Source organism: Takifugu rubripes, chromosome 13 (genome assembly GCF_901000725.2).
Source record: "Takifugu rubripes chromosome 13, fTakRub1.2, whole genome shotgun sequence".
Classification (NCBI taxonomy): Eukaryota; Metazoa; Chordata; class Actinopteri; order Tetraodontiformes; family Tetraodontidae; genus Takifugu; species Takifugu rubripes.
In genome coordinates this window covers 18,391,658-18,419,388 of record NC_042297.1, presented here as the reverse complement: position 1 = coordinate 18,419,388, position 27,731 = coordinate 18,391,658, and the positions used below count along the sequence as shown (strand labels likewise).

General features: G+C 48.2%; 2 protein-coding genes across 3 annotated transcripts; both read right to left on the bottom strand.

The window, feature by feature from the left end:
* Positions 1–38: 38 nt before the first annotated feature.
* On the bottom strand, positions 39–19,164 carry rras2 (RAS related 2). Its single transcript, XM_003969960.3, has 6 exons — positions 18,529–19,164; positions 4,688–4,775; positions 3,911–4,013; positions 3,003–3,111; positions 1,966–2,084; positions 39–1,800 (listed from the first exon to the last, which is right to left on the bottom strand). The coding sequence occupies exons 1-6, from the start codon at positions 18,628–18,630 to the stop codon at positions 1,713–1,715; spliced, it is 609 nt and encodes a 202-aa protein (XP_003970009.1). The 5' UTR covers positions 18,631–19,164; the 3' UTR covers positions 39–1,712.
* A 951-nt stretch (positions 19,165–20,115) lies between these two features.
* Positions 20,116–26,411, bottom strand: copb1 (COPI coat complex subunit beta 1). Of its 2 annotated transcripts, none has more exons than XM_029845834.1 (22): positions 26,257–26,411; positions 25,404–25,556; positions 25,071–25,300; positions 24,810–24,979; positions 24,605–24,719; positions 24,439–24,531; positions 24,216–24,353; positions 23,990–24,109; positions 23,647–23,754; positions 23,424–23,570; positions 23,196–23,341; positions 22,971–23,067; positions 22,732–22,892; positions 22,527–22,647; positions 22,226–22,453; positions 21,936–22,115; positions 21,520–21,664; positions 21,321–21,440; positions 21,092–21,237; positions 20,932–21,021; positions 20,547–20,702; positions 20,116–20,408 (listed from the first exon to the last, which is right to left on the bottom strand). In XM_029845834.1, the coding sequence occupies exons 2-22, from the start codon at positions 25,492–25,494 to the stop codon at positions 20,376–20,378; spliced, it is 2,835 nt and encodes a 944-aa protein (XP_029701694.1). In that variant the 5' UTR covers positions 25,495–25,556; positions 26,257–26,411; the 3' UTR covers positions 20,116–20,375. The 2 variants fall into 2 exon arrangements, with proteins under 2 accessions (XP_029701694.1, XP_003970008.2); XM_003969959.3 differs by having other exon boundaries at positions 20,116–20,388; positions 26,257–26,410.
* Between the last annotated feature and the right edge of the window lie 1,320 nt (positions 26,412–27,731).

Here is a 27,731-nt window from a genome sequence, read left to right as displayed (position 1 = left end):
ATGCATCAGGAAATACCCAGAAAAGAAACTCTGCTCTGTTTCTAGCTCGATGACAGATTTTATTTTAAACACCAAAAGCTACACACAGGGCAAAAGACACCGATATGGAAGAAAAAAAAAAGAGAGAGAAAGGAAAGACCATGATTCAGATGAGCGTTGGGGTTTGCGATGAAATGGCAGTTTGGGTTTCTTTTAATCTCAAATATTCTAATTCATTGGTGGGAGGACCTCGACCCTTTTCTCACACCCTCTCCCCGGGCGTGGCCCACATGTGGCGGACGCCACGGGTCGAATAACCTCCGTCATCAAAGCGATAAAAACATTCCTGGTCGCGTCCGGATCCGATTTTGACAATTTGGGCCAAGAGTCTTCTTCAGTTTAACAGAATCAAGAGAATTAAATACTCCTCTTTACACATATACACAGCGGCGCTGTGGCTTTGTATTCACTTATAAACATATAAAAATACTAGTTTGATAAGAAAATAACGTATAAAAGTAGAGTAGAAACGTTTAATCAAGTCCACCACCTGATCTTCTCGCTTATGTTACAAGATGATGAAGAACAGACGCAGACGAGCCTGAACAGAAGCACGAGAAGGCAGAAAAGTGATGCGTCTGTGGCCCCCGGCGCCGGGCCGCTGGGGGGCGGCGGTCTCAGCGGGTCGTAGCAGAACACGCGGGGGGGACTGAAACGCACCTGCGACCGCGTCACTGGAATGATAGAACGCCTGTTTCGTCTGTGTTCTAGAGCAGATGTGTGAGAAATAGAGCCGTTAAAGAGGAATATTAGGAACCGAGCGGAGCCCCGGCGGGAGCGCGCTGCTGATGACTGCTCGTTAGGAGTGGAAAACATCCCCCCGCACGCACGGAGTTTCAGACAGGTTTGTAACTTTCTGTACATTTAAAATATGGCATTGGTCAAGGATCCTTCAATCTATAAGACTTTTAGAAAACAAAAACAAACCCAGTACAGTAGACACTGTAGAATTGGCAACTGAGATAAAAAGCAAAAGAAAAAAAGAAAGAATCCACTGCAGAATGCCAAAAAACATCTATCACTGTAGCTTTAAGGGCTGTCTAGGCATTATATACAATCTTATATATTCATTTTCATATATGCAAAACCAAAGTCAACCTCACACACTGTACTGTGGTGATTTAATAGTTCATTAGAAATACACTTTTAAAATCACAACAATTGTCACATATGTACAGCAGATTAGCACATGGGGGTAAAGGTCGATATGGCACAACATACACAAAAGCTTCATAGGATAATCTCTCCGCTCTGCTCCAAAGAAACTCGTTAACATTCTGGATATATCCTGTTCATTCAATCTCGGTAGCAAGTACAAATGTCACAACAAGGCAAGAGAAGTCCTTCAGAGTACAAAACATGGATCTGTCGGGCTGAATTAGAAGGCAATGTTTAGTGTTGGGACTCTCTGGCGTGGTTATTTACGGCTGAAGGTATAGTGGTGTTAGATTTTGGTGTTGTCGGTCGTCCACTGCGGTTGTCCCGGGGACAACGGTTCCCGGTCAAAGCAGCTCGGAAAAAGGCCGTCTGGAGTCGTGCGCGTGGAGAAGGCAGCAGTCAGTCATCCACGGAGGATGTGATGTCAGGCAGAGTGGGCAGGGTCGGGGGTCGGTGGGGGGGGGGGGGGGGGGGGGGTCAAGAGTAGCTGCATGAGTTACAGTGATAAGGCCGACTCAGAAGATCACGCAGTGGCAGCCGCTCTTGTCCTTCTCTTTGCTTTTCGGCTCTGGTGACGGTGGACATTCCTGCTCCTGGAATTTCCTGCGGAGCGGAAAGGTCATCAAACAGCGGACAACGCGTGTAAAAGTCACTTTGCATGTAGGTAACTCGAACTGGAGGCAGAAGCGGAAAGAATGGCGAGCCGTTAATGCCCGTTGGGAGAAACAGCGACACCTGGTGGACGCCCATTCAAGAGACATCCCTCACCTGATGACTCGAACCAGTTCGTGGAAAGCCTGGTCTACGTTCATTCGGATTTTGGCTGAAGCCTCCATATACGTGACCTTGAGTTGTCTGGCGAGTTGCTGGCCCTCTTCCTGGGTTACCTGAGGACAGAGGGAATAATGAAGCTACGGTCTGATGTGTACTGTCCACAAGCTCCTAAAACAAACCCAAATCTCGTTAAATGACATCTGGCTCTAACTTAGAATGAGTACATTTAAAACCAAAAACATCGAATGACCCTAAAATGTACAAACACACACTGTCCACTCTACCATAGCAGTGGATACTGTTCGCATTAAGGACTAATTAAAAGCTGTTTAAAATGCCATGAAATCTGTGATGTCAAGACTTTCTTCACAATTTAGATCCTTTTCTCAGCAGAATTAGATTCACATTATAATCATAAAGCTGAAAATCATTAATATCCACTTTTTTTCCTATTTGTGTCCGATCTTTGTGTATTTGTATGTCGTTCTTTGTGTTGCTGAGACTTTTCCGCTCCATCTTCTTTTAAAAATATTTTCGGCACAAAGTGACAAAAAGACACGAAAAATACAAAACACCCACTTTGAAACGCAGGATAAACTAAGGAGAGTTCAACTGGGTATTGCTGCTGTGGCAGGATGCCCACACTACAACAATGAATATGAATAATTGTGGCAAAAAGTCAGTAAAATGAATTTAATGTGATTATTTTGGCAGAAAATACTGGCCGCATATTCACATGCGTGTTATGCGCAGCGCCGCCGCCAGGGGGCGGTGTGGTTTTACCGCAGACCCACTGCATAACAGCCAGCAAATTCATCATTTCATCACATTCCCTTTTCTCTCCATCCTTCCCTCCCTCCTGACACCAGCATTTCTGCAGCCGCTCTGTTCTTTTGGGCGCTTTCACTCACATCCTGTTGTATCTCTGCAGCTGGAGCTGCTCGCTTCCACTTTCAAACACATGCAAATGCTCCTCCAGACCGGCTGATGCCATCGACCATCAGAGCGGCTGGCTGTTCTGGCGGACTTACTTGTCTGTGCTGCTCCAGATCCGCTTTATTTCCTACGAGGATCATGGGAAATTCATCTCTGTCTTTTACTCGCAGGATTTGTCTTTGGAATTTGTAGATTTCCTCAAAGCTGTAAATAATAATAATAATTAAAAAAAAAAAAGCCAAGACAAAATGATGCCAGACAAACACAGACTCAAACCTAGATCAGAGAAAACAGGAACACCAGTTGTATAAGCGGCTTTAAAATGTTGGAATTGGCCCCGTCTGACGCAGCTGCTGTGCTGCTATAATATAAATGTCACGTGCCTTTTTTTTTTCCAACTGAAATGCAAGAAGACATGTCAGTGTGGGGTGAGGAAGGGTGGGCAGAGCTGCGCCACAAACCCAGGGCGGCATTCCAGCCACAGGCGTGCACGGACAGCTTGTCGAGCACATAGTAAATCTGGAATGTCTTGACTAATATAAATGGAGGAAGGAAAGACTGTTTACAACATAAACACTGGGAGGGGGCGGGGGTGGGGCGGGGGAACGCAGCTTCCAGACACGGGGAGGACGGGGTGCGACGCCCATCGGGGGAGAAGACTTTTTGTCGAAATGGTGCCATTTTCTGGTCACTTCTGGGGTTTTTTCTGGTTGTAAATCAGCCGTGCTGGGACCAGAGTGTGTGATAAGGCCACGGAATCCTGTTCCACCTACCTGATGGCGCCATTAGATCCAGAGGACACAAAGCAACTACAGCGACTAACTACAGATCAGATAACCAGCAGGAGGAGAGCAGCCTGGTTGTAGCCAGCTCTGTGTTTATGGTCTTAGAGGAGCAAAGAGGCCAGACGAGAGGAGGGAAGAGTGTGTGGCTGCGAACAGCAAACAGAGGTGTGCAAACAGGCGGAGAGATTAGTGGACGTGTGACGACAACCGTCACTCACCTCCCTCTGTCGGTGACCGAGAAGACGAGCAGGAAGCCCTCCCCTGTCCGCATGTATTGTTCTCTCATGGCTCCGAACTCTTCCTGTCCAGCCGTGTCGAGGACTGGGGAGAGCGCACAGTCACACACGTCAACACACATCGGTAGCTGGCAGCAACGGGACACAATTCTGTTCCTCGAGTACGACAACGCACAGCGGAATCCGGCCAAGCGTTTGGCCACAGTAAACACGCGCTGGTGGGACTGGTTCCTCAGTGACCATCCCTGGGTTAATGGTTAATTCATGGATAAATAATCTTAAATGAAAGCCTCGTTTTTAAAGTAAACAATGATTTGCGTTTCAGTTTGTTCATTGTAATTACGTAAACAGGTATTTAGATGATGGTAATTTAGCCATTTTGGACGTTGCTTTCACCCTCCTTCAGTCCAGAATCATCACCAGGGATCTAGAACTTGTTACACTACTGGTTTCTGAGTGAGGGCCTGGATTTTACCATCAACTGATGCGGCGCCTGTCGGGCTGGTTTTAATGTCCCTGGTTGCGGTTTCTGATGTGTAAAAGCTGGTCTGAAAGTGTAAAAGATGATTTCAACGGTGCTTGTGCCAACTTGTACCCAGAATGAAGCTGTGACTCCTTGAGAAACACTGGGCCAATAACGAACCCAGTCAGGCCCAGGATACACCCCTGCACACAGATAGCTGAGATGTGTTGGGGTGTGTGTGTGTGTGTGTGTGTGTGTGTGTGTGTATTCTGGTTTGTTTGGAACAGAGCACTTACTGTCGAGCCTGGCAGCCCTTTCGTCAATAACGCACTGCTTGGTATAGGAGTCTTCGATCGTGGGGTCATAGTCGGTTACAAAATATGACTGCAGAGGAGAAAAGAGGGAGAAAAGAGGGAGAAAAGAGGGAGAAAAGAGGGAGAAAAGAGGGAGAACACGGTCAGTACGTACAGGAGAGGCACAAAAGCAGCATGCATGCTCCACTCAGTTTTGTAGCGCTATAATAATAATGATTAGTGCAAACGTGTGCACACAGCTGCGTGTGTCAATATCATTGTGACAAAAGGGAGAAGCAGCAGACAATTCCCCCCCTTTGTTTTAGGTTGAAACAGCTTCTTCCACTGCTGTCACGCTGCAGACAGGAGGTAAACACGCTGCAGACGTGCACGCAGAGCAGTCAACTCTGGCACGAGGACCACTTCTCATGCTTAGCTAGCAGGCTGCGGCTCCATGCTAGTAACACATTTACAAGAAGTCGTTTCAGTCGCAGCTTCTGACTTCACAAGGCTTTGACTCTTGCGTTCTGGGGCCAATATCTGGTCTCCTAGTAACCTCAACTGGAAGGGTGGGGCAAGGGGGGGGGGGCTGGGAGGAAGAGGAGCCGCACATTTTTTACATTTTTCCCATGTTTTGGAGTTGCAGTGACAGCTGAAGGGAGTGCTTCGGGGATACCGAACCAACATTCCCTGATGAGTCGACGCGCAGCTGAGAACGGTTTGTGTAGAGCTGTGGGTTGTTAACACACTCGAGGATTAAAGCCTGGGGGGGCTTCTGACTCTCCATGAAAGTTCCTGATGTTATAAGACTGAACTGCGACTTATCTCAGGAATATAATGAGTTCCCATCGCAGGACTCAATAACAAACAGCTCCAAAAGCACCCGCCGATAATTCACTTCTGCTTTGACTCTCATATCGACGTGTGAGGCGGGTGTGTCCCGGCTTATTGCCTCTCATATCCGCTGCGTCCATTTCCTCTCCTCACCTGCAGCTCCGTGCTGCTGTGAGCCATCGCTCCGCTCCTCTCCGTTTGTCGCTCTGCAGCGCGCGGCGAGTGCTCTGGTCCGAGTCACAGCCACTCGCCGCTCTTCAATAATGCATCTGCTGCACGGCTCTGCCCTCGGAGAGGAAGAAAAGAGATGCTTCTGTCTCCCTTTTTCGCCCCTCCGCCACCTGCACAACCCTTCCGGCTTCAGTTTTGCCACGTGACCTCGGCTTCTTTCGCCCTTTCACGGCAGCACGCTCCGCCCGTGCTGCCACGTGCAGGGGTAGATACCTCCGGGGCTGTTCTCCGAGACCCTTGGGGCTGTGGCCGATGCTACCGGGGCCGGAGCTCGGGCCTGGCTCCAGATCAGCTGCGATGGGCTTCGAGAAAGGGAAGTGCGGCGTGACTCAGGAGGACTACCACTGCCTGACAAACCAGCCTGAGTCATATCCAGTAACACACCCTGGAAATCATTCCATTAGCTCATGACTTCATCTGATGCAACGGGCTTATCAAACAGAATAAATCAGGTTCCCTGAGCCGAGCTGGTCCGAGCCGCCCTGGGCCACAAGACCTCACCTCCCATCACGCCACATTGTGCTCGCAGCCCTAAACACAGGATGTTTACCCCCAATGAGTCTTTACTACGGAGGAAACACCGTAACCACCCCAGGACCGTTGGCTCGCGTATCACAGCGGCAGGTTTCGGAGCGACGGCGTGTTCGTGAGGAATAAGTCACGTGACCTGTCCCTGGAGCACCAGGGGTCGCGATGGGGGTTACCCTAAATCAGGATGAGCTGTGACGTCATCGACGTGACATAAGGAGGCTGCGGAGGCTCGCGCTCGCTCCGACAGTTGACGGACAGCTGAATTTACCCGACGTTTTACGAACGGTTCCAGATTTCAGATGCGGCACAACTACGAAACCGCGTTCAGACGCCGGCCACGCCGGATCCTGCCGCGCTCAGCAGGAAGGAAACTCCACCTCTGCGGGCGACTGTGCGCTCTCAAGCGCAGCCCTTGGGTGTTGCTGATGTCACAGGCTACATGTTCGCCCGACCCCGCCCGGCCCAAACCTGTCAGTCAGTTCCCCTTCCAGCATTCCAGCTGTACGCCCCCCTCCCCCTCCCCCACCCAGCACATGCAGGCAAACACCAGGAAAACATTAGAAGCCTGTTTTGGCTGCTGGATGAGTCTCAGCTGCAGCCTGGAATCTTTGGAGGCGTCTAAGTCTACAAAATTACCTGAGCATACTGCTGAAGGCCTGATTACGTTGACGATCATTCTACTAGTCAATAAAAATCGACATTAATTCCACAACCGATTTAATTCCACGAGCACATTAGCATGGTTATTATTTAAGCAGTCCTGCAGCATAATTAACGGACATGCTGGGAATATGCTCATCCGTTCAAACTGCTCCTGCATGGAAACATACAGCAATAAATCCAGAAAAGCATGAACGGGTGATGTGTAGGCGTGTCATGAACATCATGGTTACACCACGCACCCACTTCCTTTCCACACAAACAGCTTTACAAACACTAAATATAGATTCTTTTTCCATCTGTCAGTTATCCCGCTTGGTTTGGGTAGACCTGCATCTTCTTCCGCTCGCCGACGCTGCATCATAACTAGAGCAGGAAAAGACAGATTCAGCAGCAGGAAACTGCGATTTTAACAGAAACAGGGGGGTTAAAAAACACAACAAACCTCTGGTGATTAATTAGAGAAATCACACTGCGCCTACACAGATGAGGGGAAATGGTTTCCCCTCCCTATCCTCGGCCGTCATAATGAGAGGGGAATGCTGAGCTAAACCAATACTCATCAACGTAGCGAGGAGTTAATTACCTCCTGCGTGTGGCGCAATGCCCGACGAGATTTCACAGACCTTGACTCAAAAATCATCTCCCACAGTTTTTCTTTAATTAATGTAGGGCGAATGCTGCTAACGCCTGTTGTTCGAGGAGCAATTCTGTCCACACGTGCACGTTTATTCTCATTCCCTGCACCTAAATAATCTCCCGCGATGTTTTTATTTTTCAGTTAATGCTCGTGCAGCAAATCCTGGGAGGTGGAACTGTCACTGGACCAAAGTATTTAGTAGTTAATTAGTAGTTGGCAAATACTACCAAAACTAGACAATACTCAATTACACAAGTATAAAGTCTGTATCCACCGCCTCCCTGTCGATGCCCAGGTTAGCTTAATAAACTAGACATCAGTGTATAGATGTGCCAACAAAATGACTGTCAGTTTAAATTACCCAGCTTAATTCTAATGAATGCTTTTATCATCACCGGTGAGATGCTAAATTTGTTAGCATGCTGCTAGTTTGGGACTGCAGGTGGTGGTGAATTTTATTGGTTAAATGAAGAGAAGTGTTTGATAGGAGAGTCTGGTGCTGGTTCTGATTACATCCTGACATAGCAGTAAGCATCGTGTACCTTCAAATACAAGTACAGGTGTAACTTGGTTCAATACGTTTATCCTCGCAAAAAATATTCCGAGCTAGCAATATTTCTTTTTAAATTACTGCACGACAACAGCGACAGATGGTGCGTGCCTAAATTTGAGTGACAGTTGAAAATATCTGCCAAGCCCGGGTGATAAGTAAGTCAAAGAGCTATGAGACGCAGCAGATACAGCACACACACACACACACACACACACACACACACACACACGCCTGACAGAAATGCACAGTGTAGTCGAGTGCAATCGACCAGAGCAGAGTAGCCAAATTATGTGTTAACAACACGGCAACATTGTCAAGAGGCATTTCTTTGAGAGGAGCCTTTAATGTTGTTGGATTTCCACAGAAAAGTCATCAAATCAACATATATCTGTGGTCGTACATTAAATAAAGAGTTTACGGCATATGGAGAAATCGGAACATCCGATCTATTCCCCCCACTATAATCCCAATCCAAAGCATGAGTCAGCAGCTAACAGCAGCTAGCAATTAGCCTGTCGTCCCGTGTGACACGCAGCAGCAACAGAACCCCCTTTCCCTCAGATCCTTAGGAAGAACAGGTCCACGGAACATCTGGACATTCATACCAACCTCATACATTAACATTTAATGGATAACCAGTGGAATAAAGCAGTGCTAATGTTTATACCAAAACCACTTCCTGTTTCCAAATAAACTTTGCTGTAACCTTTGGCGAACCTCTGGCCTCAGCAGCTGCTGGTGATAATATGACCGCCGTACGGACGTAATGTAGAACAGCTGGAACTGAAGACCGGCTCTTTTTTACCCGAGCCGCCCTCCATCATTACCTCTTCCCAATCGCTTTCCAGCCTCTCACACTGTCTGTGAGGAGCATCGTGCTGCCGGGGGCCTACGCTAACGCTAATGAGACGGGATGAAAGGTCTCGAGGAGGTGGGAGACACAAGGAGAACGGGAGAAAAAACGGGGGAGGGAAAGGCATTAACTTCCTGTGGAAACACCCACTTTTCCCCATGAGCTCACACAAACCAGAAAGGGCACTTATTCAATAACAAACACACAGGCAGAGATGCCTTAAGGGCCCCCGGGGGCCCATCGGCTAAACAGCAAAAGTTTGCTCTCCAAAATTAAAAGTTGTCCGAGAAACACTGCGACTGCCGAACAGAGCGCATCTCAGAACGAACCCATGTACATCTGTCACCCGGCGGGCTGTCCTTAAAGCTGCTGAAACCCTCCTACACACACTCCCTGCATCCACACCCACAGGACATCAGATCACGGACGCTTCCCCAGTTTAATTACGCAATTACAGGTGTTGGGCAGACACAAATGACATTACATTTGGGAAGCTCATTAAAACGGGAATGGTGTGCTCGCTGCGGCTCATCGGGCGCTGACGTTTGGTCACGACCCTTCCGGCTCGCAGGGTGATCTGGGATCAGCGGATGACGCCCGAGCTGCACACGTCATGCGTGACATCAGCGCGCTGGTGTGACTGCGTCGCTCTGGGATCCCTCTAAAGTGGCGAGCAAACATATGAACTTCTCTATTGTGGACTCGCTGGCAGCGACAGTTGCCCTCCAGGAGGGTGGACGGGGGGAAGGGGGGGCAACAGCACCCACGCAGGGAGTAAAGCAGAGAGTAAATGTCTCACCAAGCGGGGCAACGCCTGGTCGGTCCGCCCCCTGCTCCGCGTTGACCTCCCTGACCTTCCTACTTCAATCCAAGTCCCAGATATCAATGCGAGCTGGACGCTGGACACTTTTGAACCTGTTCAAAGCTGCAGAATCAAAGGGGTTGCCATTTAAAGCCCCCCCCCTCTTACCCCCCCGGCTGGACTGAGAGCTGGTGCTCATTCTTCATCTCTTTTCCTTGTGCACTTTTATTTAGTTCCTAGAGCAAACCCTTTTGAACAGAACAAGGCCAATAAAAGTGTGTGAACCACCCTTGTTCTGACAGATCATGTGACACCGCTGATGCTCCCCATGCCTGGAATAAGCCCCCCCTAAGCCCAGCCATTGACGGGTTATCAGCTCCCTTTGCTTCTACGGCCCTTCCTTGTTTTTCTGGGTCAGAGAGACTTATTTTGACAAGAATTACCCTCTAAAACAACATGGGGAGTGCAAAACCTGTCTGGAACTGCCATAAATCAAGAAGACGCTGACTGATCGGCGACATGAGGCTCAAACAATGTTGGTTAAAACAATCCTCTATTATAATTAACAATAACCAACGCCAGACAACCATTCACATATGAGTTCTCTGATAGTTTAATAAGGATTTCTAAGACAACCAGCAGCTCCTGCAGGGCTGATTTCATCTCTTCCGCCTTCTTCACCTGCTGAGTGTGTTTCGCCCCCGTGTCCTTTACCAGGGAGCATAATTCCTGGCGTGGTGCGATATGTCAGAGGAAATGGGGTCACTTCCCTGGCATCACGTCAGATGCACAGCAACATTACTGATGTGTGCTTTCAGGCCAGCAGCCCCACGACGCAGGCAGCAGAAATCTCATTACTTCAGCCCATATCTGCTCATAAATACCAGCTAATGGACACTTGTTCTCTATCTGATGGCTCCTCCTTCCCCGTCCTGTCGCCCTCATTAAGCGTCCCTCCACTTGGGTGTATGTTACGCGTGCGTAAATATAATCCTCCGACTCCCCAGATGTCCGACCGGCTGAAGCCGACTGACGTGCTAAGGCCCATTAAACCGACATCGTGACGGCCAAATCGATTAATTCCACAGGGATCACGTGGTTGAAGCTGCAGTGCAGATGCGGCTCTGGAATATGAGCTCATAACTGACACCGAGTAACTTTGTAGACCTCAACCTCCTGTGACCTTTGTCAATCCAGAGCAAATGACATGTAGCGAAGGAAAATCAAAGGCTCAGTTTTAGCGTTAGCAACAGAATCAGAGCAGAACCCCGCCCGCCGTTTCAGTGCTTCGCTCAGCAGAATGAACCTTTTCACCACAACTGGGGGGGGGTGAATGTCACGTTTTTAGCGATTGTAAAAACCTTCATTATGTTGCAGCACAGCTGGCCCAGAAGGTGACGGCAGCGGCGGCTCGTCCACTGTATTAAGGTGCCGCGAGCACAGCTGTGGAGCCGGTGAAGCCACCCAAAAATATCCGCTCCGTGTCCTTTGGCTTTTTCTCACTTCTGCACAGGAGCCCGGCGTGCACCGGTTTGGACGCTCGCTGTACCGTCACCTGTTGAGGGGCTGTCTGAGTCCATGCCTCACCTCCCACTGACAGGCAGCAGGTGCCCCAAAGACCTCTGGACAATGTCTGCACGAGATGTGCCAAATGTTCATCAGCTGCCTGCCAGGCCACTCGGGGGCCTGGCGTTGGCGACGAGCTAAAAAGGCACAGACAGAACCACCCGTGACGGTGCTTCTGCGACGTTATGTGGAAACTGGCCGCTATTAAACAGCAGGCGATGTTCAAAAATGGCTGCAATCTCCTGAATATGGTCTCAACATTAATAAACGTAACGCAGAGATCCTCTGATGGCCGATTGTTAGACGCGGCGAGAGTCGGCGTGCTATTTTCCCACAGGCAGTTATTGTTGTTACATGGCTCCGAGATGTGAGACCTGATACTGTGGTCAGTTATTCTTTGTCCTGATGGAACAGAAAAAGCCATAAAACAACAGAGAGGAACCCGCTGCCCTCTCTGTCTGTCTGTCTGTCTGTCTGTCTGTCTGTCTGTCTGAGGGGCAGTGACCTGGAAAATAAGGCAGATGCTGCAGGTGGAAGTGCTGGATTCTCTCCCTTTAACAACAGCTTCAAGGTCTGTAATAACTGTGCTGATGAAGATGGCAGCATTTACACAGCAGCGTAAACAGGTTATAACCCCATAAAAGACATGAGTCATTGAACAGATCAATGACCCAAGCAAATATCTAATATCAGAAGAGTCATATGTCTGCAAGATTTGGACAAACTGGCTTTTAGTCAACTGGAAAAATGTGTTTACGGGCCTAAGAAGATCGATCAGGCGGCCGAGGGACCGCTGCTGCCCGCGTTTACAATAGAACAAAGGAACCGGATCGCATCACAAACACCTCCTGTGTCCTGACGTCGGTGTGTGGAGCTCCAGGAGAGGCCAGATATGCTCCACGGAGTTACTCTCACATCCAGACCTTCCTGTGCTGCACCGCCGTCCTGCTAATTATGGATTGGGAATTCTCTGCTTTCATATCGCGCCATCAAGGTCTCTCCAACGTCCCCTTGACTGTAGGAAGAGGCTCGTCCTCCCTGCCGGGATCGGCAGTGTGCATCGTTAGCGCTGCGGGATCTCCGTGCACGCACATCCGTCTGTGTTTTGTGTCAACAGCGTATACGGGCATGTGCCCTTAAGGGACTTCAGAGAGAAGCGAGCCAGGCCAAAGACAGACCTACAAACGCCGCTCGTGTGAAACATGGCTGCCTTTTCTTCTCCCCGCGCCAGCGACCGTCACCGGCCGAGGCGCCACGTCGTCAGAAAAAAAAAGCCGGCGTTGAGGACACGGTCCGATGACGCCTGCTTCCACAACAAAAAAGAGCCACATCAGATTTACGGCTATCGTAAAGGACTAACCCACTCTCACGGTACAGCGCGTTCAAACCGGACAGCCCCAAATACCAGTATGAGCTGCTGGGAGGTCCTGAAAGGGTGATGATCAAAATGCTAAAACGACCATAAAGCGATCACACGGCTCACCCCGTCCCACCATTACTCACTGAACAGGAATTCCAGGAACAGGAATTCCGAAGAGCAGCGGGAACAGTGAATACTTTTCCGTCCGTGATTGTGCAAAGTGAAAAGGATCCCTTGCTCCGCTGACTTGTTCACACACGCTTTAATATTCATCAGCATCACTTGCTCCTGTGGCTGCTGCCGACTTAAAGGGCTCACGCGATCATCTGATCTCAGATCTGTAATACGTGGTGGAAAACACACAGGGAAGCGCCCTCGCCTGCGGGCCGCCGCTCTTCCTCTGCACAGCGCCGGAGCTGCTTGGGCAAAGATGGAGGACAAATAGGTTTGGAGAGCGAAGCACCTTTTAACCTCATGTTTGATTGCTTCCTTATTTCCACTGGAAACGAAAAACACGAGGGGAGGGAACCTCAAATAAGAGCTTGGAACGCCCTCTGAAGGCAGCGATGTGATGCCAGGGGAGCTGCTGTAGATTGTGAAGACAGCAGGCTTCGTTTGCATTAAAGGCCATTAAAGAACGTGATGAACTCCAAACGGCCCCCAATCATCTCCCAATGCCCCCAAAACCAAGTAAAGCAGGACTCGAAGGTACAGAGGCTTGGGGCTGCGTGTTCATGGTCGTTGGCGAGGATGGGAAAAGGGGAGCTGGTTCCGAGGTGAGGACTGAGGACACGGGCAGCGGTGGATGGTTCAGGTGGGCTAACGGACGATCCGTAAACACGGGTCGCCGCGTTCAACCCGCCTGCCTGAAAATGGCCTCCCAGATCGAGAAGAAATGATCCCGAGGGGGCGTCGTCTAGAGCCTGGAAACCGGTTCTTCCCTGCTCATTAGTTCCTGGGTAGTTTGGAGGCGAAGGGATGACCTGCGTGTCTCTGGAGCCCTTCCAGATGGGTGGGGGTGTCCTAAGCTCCCTAACTCCCTTTCTGCATGAGCATTCCTGGGCTGTGCTGTTTGGCATCCCGCCACATCGCAGGGAATTGCTTCAGCTAAGGGGCTCGACGTGCGTTTGTTTGAACATGCAAAGCCTCCCAGCGGCCCCGGTGCCGCGATTCACAGGGAAAATTATTAGGATTACTGGCCAGATTTATCGGATACGGCCGATTCCATTTGAAATGACCGCAGTCTTGACTCTAACGCGGTTAAAAAAAAATCCCTTTGACACTGGTAAAACTAAACTAGACTCAACAGGTTTTAACTTGGTGCCAGCAGCATCATCGTGGTCATTTCTCTGATTTCTCGCCCCTCGTGGGCACATTTAGAACAGGTGTGGTATTTTACAGCGTCCACTGACTTCGCTCCTTGTTATTTATTCTGGGATGATTCTCCTGAGAGGCCGAGCTGCTTGGACATCTGACTGTGGGTGGAGGTGCTGTGAGTCTCAGAGGGGTCAGGAATCAATCAAACACAGTAAATGAACTCTAAAGTAAAGTAAAGTAAAGTAAAGTAAAGTAAAGTAAAGTAAAGTAAAGTAAAGCAGACACGTCGTTTGGCCTGTTCCCTCCATTAAAAGAAGACTGCGTATGTGTTAAATTTGCTTTCAGTGTTGCCCAAACATTCAAGACGTGCACAGAACAGTGAAGGTGATGACATGAAGCGGATGTATCCGACACGCTCCGGCGTGGAACGACGGCTGTGATCCTGTTTTCCCTTCGCTCCGCTGTGGTGACATTCAAAAATGCACAGTCGGTTCTCTTTGTCTTGACCACTTTTGGGGTCGCGGTGAGGGTTCTGGAGCGGATCCCAGCCGCTAATGGGCGAAGGCAGGCGACCGGGCCCTAGGTGAACACTTGAGGTTTCGGTGCCTTGCTCAAGGGGTACCGCGGCAGTGCTGCGAAGGTCTCCTGGCACCTCAGCCTGAGCTGCCCCCACTCCTGCTGTTTTCTTGGGTGAGAACCCAACAGATGACGTGACCGTAAAGCCCAACAAACAACGCGTGCGTGCACACACCACCTGCTGGATCATATGCTCCAGAAGAGCTGTGAGAAAGCTAATTCAAATGTAGGAGTGGAGGATTGAGAGGACGCACACGGGGGCAGATATGAAGACAGGAATGTAGCCGTGTCTCAACCTGGCCCAGCGTCGAACCCACGCCACGCTGCAGCCGGCTCGTTAATGCCGAACCGCCCGCGGCTGTCGTTGGGGAACGCACACAAAATGGCGCTGGAACCTCAGACCCGCTATCATCGCGGAGCCTTGCGTCCACACACGCCCGAGTCGAGCTGCCCTCCGAAACCATGTTTGTCCTCCGGACGTTTTTCCCGACGGCAACATTCTTCCGCAGTGAAGTCACGACTAAATCACCAAAACTTCACGTTAAAACTATGCGAGTGAGGGGGCAGCGGGATTTAGGAACAGAAGGTGAAGGATGGCGCGCGTCAGGTGTAAATCCGCCCGGAAAACTCGGCTAATCTGCCTGGACTTGGCCAGCCAGGATGTTTCGCTGGTCCTGAACGAAGCTCCGCCACCGCGCGGCGCTAATATTAGCAGCGGCGCGCGCACACATACGTGCATAAATATAAATGTACAGCGAGACAAGGCGCGCGCGCACACTCAGACGCGCAGCGACTGCCCCGCGCGGCCCTCTCATGGTCCGCGTGAGTCATGTTTTCCCTTACTTGGGAAGCTTCCTACATCGCAGACCTCCCATTAAACAACACGCCGTGCTCCACAACTTTTGTCAGATGGCTCAATGTTACGTCATCCTGATGCTATTTCGGCTTGAGTCAACTGCTTGGCGCTAACGGGGGCCCGCAGCACCCGGGGGGGGGGGGGAGTTGCTGCCATTCCGCTATTGCTAACCTTCCAGAATTCCGCGCACAAAAAGCAACTAAGAGTTATAGATGATATATGAGGATATGGCGATGAAAATAACCCCGCTGTCCGTCCAATCCAACGCCGTTAAGACACATTTGCTTGGCATTCGGTGACTCATACGGTCACGGGCTGTTTCCTGATCTGAGTCGCGGCGTCTAATTATGGGATTCTTGTCGGTAAAATGGTTCCGATTTTACATATTTCAAAGCTTGGTGCAGGAACTTTGAGCTAATCAACAAACCACTAAAGAACTTCAGGATGCTGGTTTATTGCTGGCAGCTAATGCTAAACTGGTTTTGTATCATCAGTGATAAAACCTCAAACCCTTGACGGGGCTCCCGTGCACACACGCGCACGCTCGCACAGAGCTCCAGTGATTCAGGAAACAGGTCATGTTTTTCCATGCACAACTAGAAGTCCCCGTGAGCAGCCGTATGGGGACTTCCTCTGCTCAAGGGCTAAATTCCACATGGCCCATGACCATTAACCCCCCAGGCTGACTCAGACCCCCCACCCCACCGGGCTTACTGCCCCCCCGCAGAGTTCAGGGACAGCCTCCACTTCTCAAACACTTGTTAGGACTGTTCCAACTTCTACAAGCTTCTGAGAAGGTTGACGGTCCCTTTCACACTTATCATAAAGTTCCAGCAAAGTCACAATGGAAAAAAGTGTTGGTCTTCTCTGAATGGATGGAAGAATGATGGATGGATGATGGATGAATGATGGATGGATGATGGATGAATGATGGATGGATGAATGATGGATGGGTGAATGATGGATGACTGATGGATGGATGATGGATGAATGATGGATGGATGAATGATGGATGGGTGAATGATGGATGACTGATGGATGGATGGATGAATGATGGATGGATGATGGATGAATGATGGATGGGTGAATGATGGATGAATGATGGATGGATGGATGAATGATGGATGAATGATGGATGGATGATGGATGGATGGATGGAAGAATGATGGATGGATGATGGATGAATGATGGATGGATGAATGATGGATGGATGATGGGTGAATGATGGATAGATGAATGATGGATGGATGGATGGATGATGGATGGGTCAATGGATGAATGATGGATGATGAATGGGTGGATGGATGGATGAATGGATGATGGATGGATGGGTGAATGGGTGGATGGATGAATGGATGGATGATGATAGATGGATGGATGGGTGAATGGATGGATGGATGGATGATAGATGAATGGATGGATGATGGATGGATTAAAAGGCTTTTTGAACAGGTCTCATTAGGCTTCTCATCGCGTTATCATTAATTAGTTATCATGCAAATCTGCCTGAATAACAGATGATAAAATAGGTGTTTTGCAGGAACTCTATCAGGAACTATATGTATATGTATATCAGGAACTATATGTATATGTATATCAGGAACTGTATGTATATGTATATCAGGAACTATATGTATATGTATATCAGGAACTATATGTATATGTATATCAGGAACTTTTCCAGGGACCCTTTGAAAGAGCTTCCTACTTTTCCACCACTGGTGCTTCTCCAAAGGTTCAGGAACTTTCACCTGGCGCTGAAGCGGGCTACTTCACGCCGATGTCACTTCTGAAGGTTTATGGCCGATATTTGGCACAAGCATCGGCCTCCCAACCCCGTCGGCAGCGTGGGCGCCTCTCACAAAAGCCCAATATCCTCTCTTTGTCTTTCATTTTCAGTGTGAAAGCGGCGCCGGCCTCGGGTCACTCGGGTCACGGAGCCGCGGCACCAAAAAATCCGTGCCACAGTAATCTGAACCCTTTTTCTTCTTGGTATGCAGTTAATGAGCTTTTTGAACCCTCATTAGACACAACCCCCCCACCAAAACACACACACACACACTCAGCCCCCCCTATAAAGCATGTACCAGCCCACTATTGTTTGACAGTATGGAGACATGCAGCTGCCTGCAGTCTGGTCATGAAACACACGAGGCAGAGGGCAAAGTTTGTCATCTCTTTTATACAGAGAGGGCGTGTGTGTGCGTGTGTGTGTGTGTGTGTGTGTGTGTGTGTGTTGGGTGGGTTTGAAAGAGCATTCTGAAAGCCTGGAAGGTCAAAGCAATGCAGGCTAATGTGTCTGCAGTGTGCAGGAATGCGCGGAGATGGATGGGAGGTGAACTGTTTACACGACTCCCCAGGGTGACACGGGTGGCGTTTCACGCAGGTCGCTGTGAAAGAAACGACCAAATTAGCTCCTCTTCAGCGGCTGTGGGTAGATTTATATCTGCAGTTTCTTTTTTTTTTGATTCCTATTGTTTGCCTGTCTTCCTTATTCTGAAGTCACAGAAGGGGGGGGCGAAAGCAAAAGTTAACCACCTCACGCAGCACTACGGGCCTATTTTACACCCTCCGAAACCCATAACGAACATATGCTGGGAGAGTTTGAAAGAATTCACCCAGAAAACAACACCCACGTCCACGCTGCTGACATTAACGCGGCGGTCTGGAGCCACTTTGGCACTTTTCTCCGAGGGCGACAACTTAGCTCGGACTCCGCTACTTGCTAAGAAAACAGGGCGACGTAAGAAGTCCGCGGAGCCGCGTCGCGCTGCGGCTAAAAACCGTCCCGTCGAGGCGGCTTTCTGGACGGAAAAAAAAAAATAAAGAAATAAAATGGTCGCGTCGTCGTGTCAGCCGCCCTCTCCTGTTCAGCTCAGCCCGACATTGTCCGACAACTCCCCGGTGAAGAGTTGTAGGCCTCGGCAAAGTAGCGGAGAAGAAACCCGTCCCCGGTATCCTCTTACTGGGGGTTCCCGTGTCTGGCCTCCCCCCCCACCCCCCGTCTCTCTCTTTAGCTGTTGTGTTTTTAAGGAATTCAGAGCAAAAGCTGAAGGCGGACTGACCTGGATGAACTGGATAGTCAGGGCTGATTTGCCGACGCCGCCACCTCCGACCACCACCAGCCGGTACTTCTCCTGCACCGAGCCGTCCTTCCAGCCAGCCATCGAGGACACTTCGTTGCGCTCGCCGCCGCCGCCGGAACACCAGTGAGCAGCAAACACCCACTTTTTTTTTCCCCTCCTCCGGTCAAATGAAGAGGCCCCTCCGGTGGAGCGTGGACGAAGAGAGGGCAGGTACGTGGCGGAAAAACAGAGTGGTGGGTGGACTCCGTCTAGTGCCCGGTTAGATAAGAGAGGGGCGCCCTCTCCACACGCCTGTCCGTGTTTCAGCGTCGGCAACGCGGCGGTGTTCGAGCCGTGGAGTCGTAGGCAGGAGGGATCCGCGGGGGCAGTACCGGTGTCTGCCGCCAGGGGCGCCTCCGCTGACAGCGTGTGTGTGTGTGTGAGGCGGCTTCAAAACGCGTGCGCGCTCACACACACGCTAACTAACATCACTCCCCTGCAGCTACATTCCTGTGCACACACGCGCGCGTCATAACGCTCCCTACAATCAAATATTGAGTGTTCATAAATGCGTTGTTACTATAAAGCGGCGGCGTGACACAGACGGACTTCTCCGGCTTTAATCGACGCACTTGACGTCACTGCACAGTGGTAAATTCCGTGAATTTCGTCCAAGAATTAACTCGCCCCTCAAAACGGGGACCGACCCAGCAACGTGTAATTAGCCGCACATTCGCCGGGACATTTATGTTTGTAAAGTCTGTTTCCCGAGGCGCTCTAAAGAAATCTAATGCGGAGCCAAATTCTAAAAGTAATTCCAAGGGCGCGGCGCACTTCCTCTTCTCATTAATATTGTTAATCTATAAGCATTTATGTAAACAATTTCTCCAAAAAAAAAAAAACAAACCCAAAATTTCTCACGTATGCAGATAAAACCGTCGTTGCACCACATCTCTTATTCCAAGGTCGGACAGAATATTTAGAGTTCATTAAAATGACTCTGAACAGTTATAAACGCCTTTGTAGCGAGTTTAGATTACTAGCGCCATCTGGCGTCCTGAAGGCGATGGCGTTCAAATCAGTGACAAATCAGTTCACATCCATGATGTGGAGGATTCAGCATTTTATTTTAATTGTTTATTATAGCGTTGCAACTATATTATTGTGACACAATGTTATAAAGCCATAACTATTTAGACAGTGTAAAGTCCGATTGTCCAAAGCCGGACCTCCAGGGCCCTATTGCAGCCGGGTTTTGGGACATACCAGGTAGACGACTGCCCAGATTCCATCCTTTTCCAGGAAATTCACCTGAACTCATGAGTTATCTAAGAGAATAGGTAAGTGTGCACCGATACTAATCCATTTTCATCCCGCTTAAAAAATAAAAGGTTTTAACGACATCAAACTGCAGAAATTTTGATTGCGTTTTGTCTGAAAAATCACCGCGGCACCTAATTCTGGAGGACGTTTTCAGTTCATCCGACTTAATTAAGCGAAACATCTTTATTATAGGACAAACATGTTGAGATTAAACATAAAAATGTGAAGCAAGTTTGAAGATTTGAAACAATGAACAACACAGGGTCAAAGTCTTTTCCGTTCTTTTAATACATTTGTGTTTTTATTGAAAATTTTACAGGACAGGGACAGAATTTAACTGAGATGTACAGTTCAGACAGCGGCGATGGAAATAAAAAAAAAAAAGAGGAAAGAGATCTAACCTGGCAGCAATGAAACGGCTGTAAGACGACAGGCAAGAAAGTAGAAAAAGGAGAGATCGGCGGGAGGAAAGTGGCCTCAGACATTCGCCTTCTTCTGAGAGAGGTTGATCTTATCGCCGAGGCTCAAAGCCATCCCCTGCGAATGAAGGATACATGCTGGATTTAGCATTAGCCAGTTCGTATATATATATATATAACAATATAATGTCACATGTTATAATCAACTTGGCTGCGACCAGAAGTAGAACCAGACGACAGTTGTGTTACACTGGATTTTTCTCAGCTGTGACCCACCTGACTTTTGGCTCTGATGCGTATGTGTCCTGTGACGGGCGCCTCGGGGCCCAGGTGGATGGGCTTCTCGATGCTGACGTTAGCCAGGGCGTCTTCTCCGAAGATAGAACGAGCGTAAAGGTTGGCAGCCATGAAGCCGCAGAAGCCAGACAGAGCCTGATGGTGAACGAAAGAACTGCGGCTATTAGTGATTGTTTTCTGAATCGAAATAGAATCAATTCCATTTACAAACTGCTTAGGTACAAAATGAGTCTTTATTATCAGTTATGACGCTTCAAATGGGAGGAGGTTATATTTAAGGGCTTTGCCATATTGAAACGTGTGTTTTATCTTTAAAGCTTAATTTTCTGTCTTCACCGTGACCAGTGTGAAGCCTCAGACCCACCTTTTCAGGAGTCAGACACTTCATGTTGGTGGACTTCAGGATATGCTGAAGATAATCGTTCAGGTCAATGATATTGGTGTTGACCGTCACCTACAACAAAGACACGGAGACGTAAGACTCGGGATTTTCTTTTCTTTTTTACAAGCAACTTCAAATTTACCTTATTTTCCCACTCAAACTCCGCCCACATCTGTCGGAACTCTGCATCGGTACAGGAAGCTGGCTGGATGTAGTCCATGATGTCGATGTGGATGTCACTGAGGACCACGCAGTTTCTGTCGCTAGCAGCACCAGAGACGTCGTAGACTGACGAGAGGGAGACAGACGCGAGGATCAAGCACCGTAGCAACTAACCTTCAGCTAGTCAGCAAACAAATAGATCATCTCACCGATGTTGCCAAATATGATGCCGTTCTCGGTGGAGGCCACCTTCACGTTGGCCTTGATGTTGGCGAAATCGTGGGGAGCCAGAGTCAGAGGGGAGGGCTTTTCAACCAACTTCAGATCACCTGAAGGAAAAAAAGAAAGCTCTGATTAATATTGAGTCATGTCACACAGCCGAGTGCTGCTGAGGCAGAAGCAGCTCACCTAAAGTGGCCAGCTCAAGGGTGCAGTTCTGGAGGGTATCACTGGTTTGGTTGACCACCAGTACATCCAAAACAATATCATACTGGTTGACGTGAACGTAGGCTTCCGCATATACAGGGTCTGAGAAGCCAGTCAGCTGGGTTACCTAGAATGGAGCCGAGTAGAACGATAGTGTCATTATCCATCCATCCATCTCCTAATTACTCTATCTCAACTTTGGTCCTCAACCGGGACTTGAACCATCAACCTGGAAGCCTCTCAGCCCCTCCCCAATAGCTGAGGAGCCACCGCCCATTACATGTAATGTTTGCTATAGTTCTATGCATATTCTTAAAAAGACATAATGTAAAGATCCACCATTGATAGAATTCTATAATCTCAGATCACATAGAGGGCGCGCTTGATTTGTGAGCCACCTTGTTGAGTTTTGAAGCGAGTGGGTCGGCAGCCTCCTTCCTCTGAGTGTTGCCCATGGCAGCCAGGAGACTGAGCTGGAACTGGTCCTCCTTGGACGTCATTTCGTTCTTGGCCGTCAGCTGCATGAAGGAGATCGGGTCGTCGGGCTGCACGGTGACGTTCCGCTTCTCCGACTCCTTCTGCGGTCAGAGGCGGACGCACGGTTACTTACAGACAGGACGCCGCGGCCTCGCTAGCGAACGACAGAACGGAGGCCGGCGTTTTCAGCTGCGTGAATAAGCGCCTTCACCTTCTGCGAGAGCTTCTCCTCCTCCAGTCTGACAGTCAGCATGTGTGACAGGGATTTACGGCACTCCTTATTGAAAATGTCATTCATAAGTGGCGAGCACTCCGACAGGACTTTCAGGCACAGCGAGATGCGGTCCACGTCGTCGTCTGTGATTGGCTTCTTGGGCAGAGAGGACTTGCCCAGGTGCAGCACAGTGACCATGATGAGCATGGCCTCTGCAACGAAGGACTGAAACAGACAGCGGACGTCAGAGCAGCGGACAAACATCCGCTTGTTTCCAGCGCGGCGAGCGGCCACTCACATTTTGCCTCTTTTTATCTGGGACGATCTCAACGTAACGCAAGGCCACTTTGGTCAGCGTGGTGGCCAAGGACGCTGCCACGTAAAAATCTCCATCCATCAGGAAGCTTCTGAGCGGAGGTCTGGGTGGAGAGAAATGGTGACGAGTTGTGTGGAGTTTGGACGCTCCGTAGAAGCAGGGAGACACAACTGGAGACACTTTTTACCTGTCCTCTTCCTTCTTTGAGGGCCTGGAGGAGCTGAGAGCACTCTGTGTCACATAAGTGCCCATTTCTGTCACCAGCTTCTGAGCTGGAGCTGCACTCACTTCATCCTCTGCTTTCACCTCCCCCGTCTCTTTCTTTATTTCATTTTCTACAATGGGAATCTGTCCAAATGGGACACAGCCGTTTGTTGCTTAACTTATGGGATTCCCAGGTGAGGGTAGTGTTGTCACAATGCATACCTCTCCCAGGGACCTGCGCACTTCCGTCATCACGCTCTGGATGTCTTCCTTGGTGCTGCAGTATTCTCCCAGGATCCACAACGCTCCCCTGTAAATCCTGAAAAGTGACAACTTCCATAAAAACTCCTTTTTACTGACTCTCATCAAATCCTATGGCAAACTCCGTAAAGCCAAGCTGACATTACGAACATCGGCGGTCCTCTAGATGTGCTCGTAAAGCCTTACTTGACAGTTCTGATGGCGTGGAAAACTTCCAGCATCTTCTCGATGACGAGCGGCCTCAAGTTATCGAACCTCTGAATCGCCTCCCGCACAAACTCCAGCACGTCGGCGGCGGCCGCTTCATTAGTGTCGCTTAGGAATTCCATCAGCTGCGAAGGATTCCCACATCCGAGGTTTTCACCACTTCATACATCAATGCAAACATGTGTTTATGAAGAACTGAGCACTTACTACAGGTATGACATTGGCTGCCATGTCAGGGAAGCGCACGCTGCAGGAGTGGAGCGTGCGCACCAACAGCTGCCTGTACTTATCCGTGTCTTCGTGTTCGCTCACGTTGTTCGTCTTGATCACCTCTTTCTTCAAAACGATCACCAACTGCGACGCAGACGGGCGTCATTTCATTCAGGCGGCTCGGCGACGGCAGAAATAACCTGGCTGTGTGGTCACTGACCTCTTCTACGTTACGGGACGAGACAAGGTCCAAAGCCAGCTGCAAGGTCTTCTTTCTTACTTCGAGGTCCGGGGTGCTGAGCACGCGCAGAATGTCCATGACCAGGTCCTGGAAAGGAATAAAAAAAAAATGGACTTCCATATTTGATAGTCACACATTTACAGAGAAATCGTTTCTGAATCACCCGAAATGTAACTTTAAATAACTTATCGGAACACAATATTCTGCTTTTTAAGGGTTAAAACGGCACCGTTAACAAATGCCCTCCTCCCTACACACACTGTAGTTTGTTCATTACAAATGCTAATCCCAGAACCTCCACCTTAGTTTGGGTCCCACCTACCTGGAGAACACGCTCATGAGTGGGATGCTCCTTGAGTTCTATCAGGCGGTCGAGAACGATCAGCTTCACGTTGTTGTCGCTCTCCTTGATGATCAAATCAATGTAGCACTGGGCTGCAGCCTGAAGCCCAACACAAAGGATTAAAGTAGCGACATCAATACTCTGGTACAATAGAAATATGGACCAAACGATACATGAGCCGACAAGCATAACCTGAGTGGTTTACCTTGATGGCTGTGGGAGCACTGGACAGGGTTACAAGAGTGCCCGCAGCTTCGTATTTAACCGCTGGGCTGGAGGACTGCAACAGGTTGTAGATGCATCGGATAAAGCGGGCCCGTTCAGAGGGGTTAGCATGGCAAACCTAACGGGTAAAAGGGTTCTGGTTAGACAAAACAGCATATGAGGTGGGAAGATTGTAAAGCTTGAATCAAACAAATGACACCAACTTTGTAAATCAGCTCCACAATGACCAGCTGGAGAATGTCCCCGAAAGTGTGAACTTGGTCGATACACGTGCTGAGGTAATCCAGAGCTCGATCCTGTCGGACATTAAAGTGTGATTAAATCCTCAGGGACCAGTCCTCTCTGTCTATGAGAGCAAACGCTGCAAACCTGATCGGCATGAATTAGCATCATGAACGCATTTCTCTTGCAGCTGGCATCTTTCTCATTCACCAAAAAATCATGGATCAGCTCTGGAGCATCTGGGATGAGGTTTTCAAAGTTCCTGACACAAATACGCGCAGTCAGTCGCTTGGTCGTGAATAAACGCCAGACAAGCACCATTTACGTCCAAGCAGAGAGTCAAGCCTTGTACCTATAGATGGTGTAAATGGCCAAGACGGCATTTCGTCGCACGTAACTGTGACGGTGCTCCAGACAGGCCCGGATGGCTGGCATGAGAGGCTCCAGCAACTCTGGCTCCTTCAGTTTGCACAGGAAACGCAGCGTTGAGCCACGGATGAACTCATTGGGATGCTGAAGGTCCTGAAATCACAAGGAGCTCTCAATATCACCACTGGTGATTCAACGTAAGCAAACGGAAGACGGTGCTCACGAGTGCTGTTTGCTGACTGACCTTTCTGTAGGCATCACAGACCAGGATCATCTCCTGAAGGAGTTTACCATCAGTTGTTGTTTTGGGGACAATCTCCCAGAAAACCAGCAGCAGCTTTTTGATGGTGTGGTCCTGAAGTGGCAGCACGAAGCGAATTATGGTCATCAGCAGCCCTGGCAACTTTTCACCATTTAGGATCATGATGATGACCTTCTTCAGGGCTTCGGTTTTTGCCTTGATTTCCCCCTTTTCTGTAAAGAAATGTGATGAGCTCTGTGGTTAGCGAGACTCAGCTGAAAACCGAGCTAGATGTAAACTATTATAGCTATATGGGCGAGTGGTCGCAAAACATACCCAAGTCAGTTTTCAGGCTGACTTCGGAAGGAGGCTCTGAATCAGATGTAACATTGATCAGAGTGTAACAAACGTTCTCTGCAGCTGTCATTTTGCTGCTGGACTTGTGGTGTTTTCGCAGAATCCAAGTTAAATTTACTCACTGGGCGACACCTACAAGAAAGATTTAAAAAAAAAAAGAAAAGTAAGTTGAATTTTGAGGAGAAGCTTTTGCAAAAGCTGCAAAAGGAAGCAATATGCGTTTGATGAACAGTCCTATTGACACAAAAACGTCTGCCCGTCGACAAACACTGTTTAAACATCAAGAAAAACCTTCACAGGGAGAAAAACGTGTGGCGAAAAAAGGAAAAATTATGGAAAATATGCTAAAACGTTGGCTGACACAAGCCGGCCTTGGCACCAGGATGCCATATGCACACTGCAATAACTTCTTAGATTCCTTCTGTCGATTATCTTGATTGTATTGCTGCGGAGTTCTCCTTGAATAGATCTAAATAATAGAGCAGGTTTGGAAACAAGCCGATGAATGATGGTGTTAGTTGCCCTGAAGATGTGCGCAATGTTATTACACTTGGTTAATTAGCTGCATTACCACCCACTAACATCCGTACATGGGTGCCTTACGAAAACACTCGGGTTAATCAATCATTTCGCAGAATATAGTGTTGGGTTAAAATGACATATGCAATCAAAGGTTGAGAGTTGAGCTTCGGCTAACGCTAATTTAGCTTCTGCCTGGGCTAGCAATGAAATGGAGGACATTGCGTCGGTCTCTGACTGAAATATTCAACTACATCTGGACAAGACAGTCAAACCTCACACGCACTGGTTGATAAACTGCCACATAACTCACCCGGGATGGGATTACTATGATCCTAACTGGCCTTCGATTACCAGTTATGGACGTTTACATCTGCAAAGATCCCCCGAACCTTCCTTCGCTGATCTGTCTGTCGGTGCTCCGCCACTTCCTCATGACGTGGAAGGTTAGCGCGAGAGCCACATCACTGCTACGGTGGCCCCGAAGACCCAAACAACCAGCAGGCCAAACGCGAAACAACAACCTCGTGTTTACGCTGTATCTCTGGCAGCTGTGTTGTGGTACGAATTATTCACATAAACAGACCAGAAATACAATTATATACGCAGCACCAAAGAAAAAGTTATGTTTAAAATGCGTTTGACAAATATAGATACTAAAATACACACGATTAGGGCACGTTGTGTATAATTGCCTTTAAGGGTAGGATAGCAAACTTTTTGTTGAAGTATATGGTCTAGATCACATCCTAAAGATAGCATCTTAGCAATAAATAATATATATTTAAATTATTTTATTTTAACAAGGTAATTTTGCTCTCTAACACACCAGCAGTCTCAGTGGTAACGCAGCGCCCTCTAATGTAAAGTAATGTTAATGTCAGTCGGGAAAAAAGTGACATACGTAATGAAGTATTGACTGTTAATAATAATAATAACAACAACAACAATATTAATAATAATAATAATAAATGCGTTTGTAATTGTGTTTAAATTCAATATCAGTATGCTTGATCAAAATACAGTCAAATTCAAAAATAAAGATTTCCTTTCATTTCAATATTTCAATGACATGGACACAGAACCTTATCAAGTTTTTTGCATATAACTTTACATCACGTCAGCATGGTTAACTTGTAGCCTATATAATGTATAGATATCAATATATTTAGGCTTCCTTACATTTTATTTCTTAACCATGGTTTATCGAGAATTTTCTTACAAGTTACAAATCATTGTATAATTAATATCCATTGTATATGAAGTATATATAGTTAGAAGTATTAAAGTTTTAAATGTATATGTACAGTTTATGAGGCATCTCATCTTGGGTGATCCGTGGGTCGAGAGGACGTGTTTATATTGTTATTTTAATCGTTTAATCGACAATTGACTTGCTGTTATGAATTCATGGCAGGCAAACCAATCGATCCCAGAACTCTGTGAAAAAATATGTATTTAAATCCCCATGTAATTATTCCAAATCGTGTAAAATGCAAAACACTATTACCAAACGTGTCGTTTATTAAATGGTTATCAACGCTGGACTTTTCACCTAATTCATAGCTATATTGTTAAACTAATAAATGATAAATTGAGGGAAGGGAACGTTGTAAAAGATATTTCTTCATAAATAAAGGCTAATAAGTTACACATTAAAGTTGCGCGCACTTTAAAGGAGACGCATTACATTAATCCCCATGTAAAAACGTGACAAGGAATTTCTCATAAAATCGCTGAGTCGAAATAAGGAGACAAACATAAAAAGAACTGGATTGTTTTTGGTCA

Excerpts from the sequence above, each read along its gene's own strand:
- rras2 (XM_003969960.3), bottom strand. The coding sequence starts at position 18,630 with ATGGCTGGCTGGAAGGACGGCTCGGTGCAGGAGAAGTACCGGCTGGTG. Across the intron at positions 4,014-4,687 it reads AAGGGCTGCCAGGCTCGACA|TCCTCGACACGGCTGGACAG; the intron begins GTAAGTGCTCTG and ends CGCTCTCCCCAG. Across the intron at positions 1,801-1,965 it reads GAACTGGTTCGAGTCATCAG|GAAATTCCAGGAGCAGGAAT; the intron begins GTGAGGGATGTC and ends TCCGCTCCGCAG.
- copb1 (XM_003969959.3), bottom strand. The coding sequence starts at position 25,494 with ATGACAGCTGCAGAGAACGTTTGTTACACTCTGATCAATGTTACATCT. Across the intron at positions 24,354-24,438 it reads TTGTGGAGCTGATTTACAAA|GTTTGCCATGCTAACCCCTC; the intron begins GTTGGTGTCATT and ends TTTACCCGTTAG. Across the intron at positions 23,342-23,423 it reads CAGCCAATGTCATACCTGTA|CTGATGGAATTCCTAAGCGA; the intron begins GTAAGTGCTCAG and ends AATCCTTCGCAG.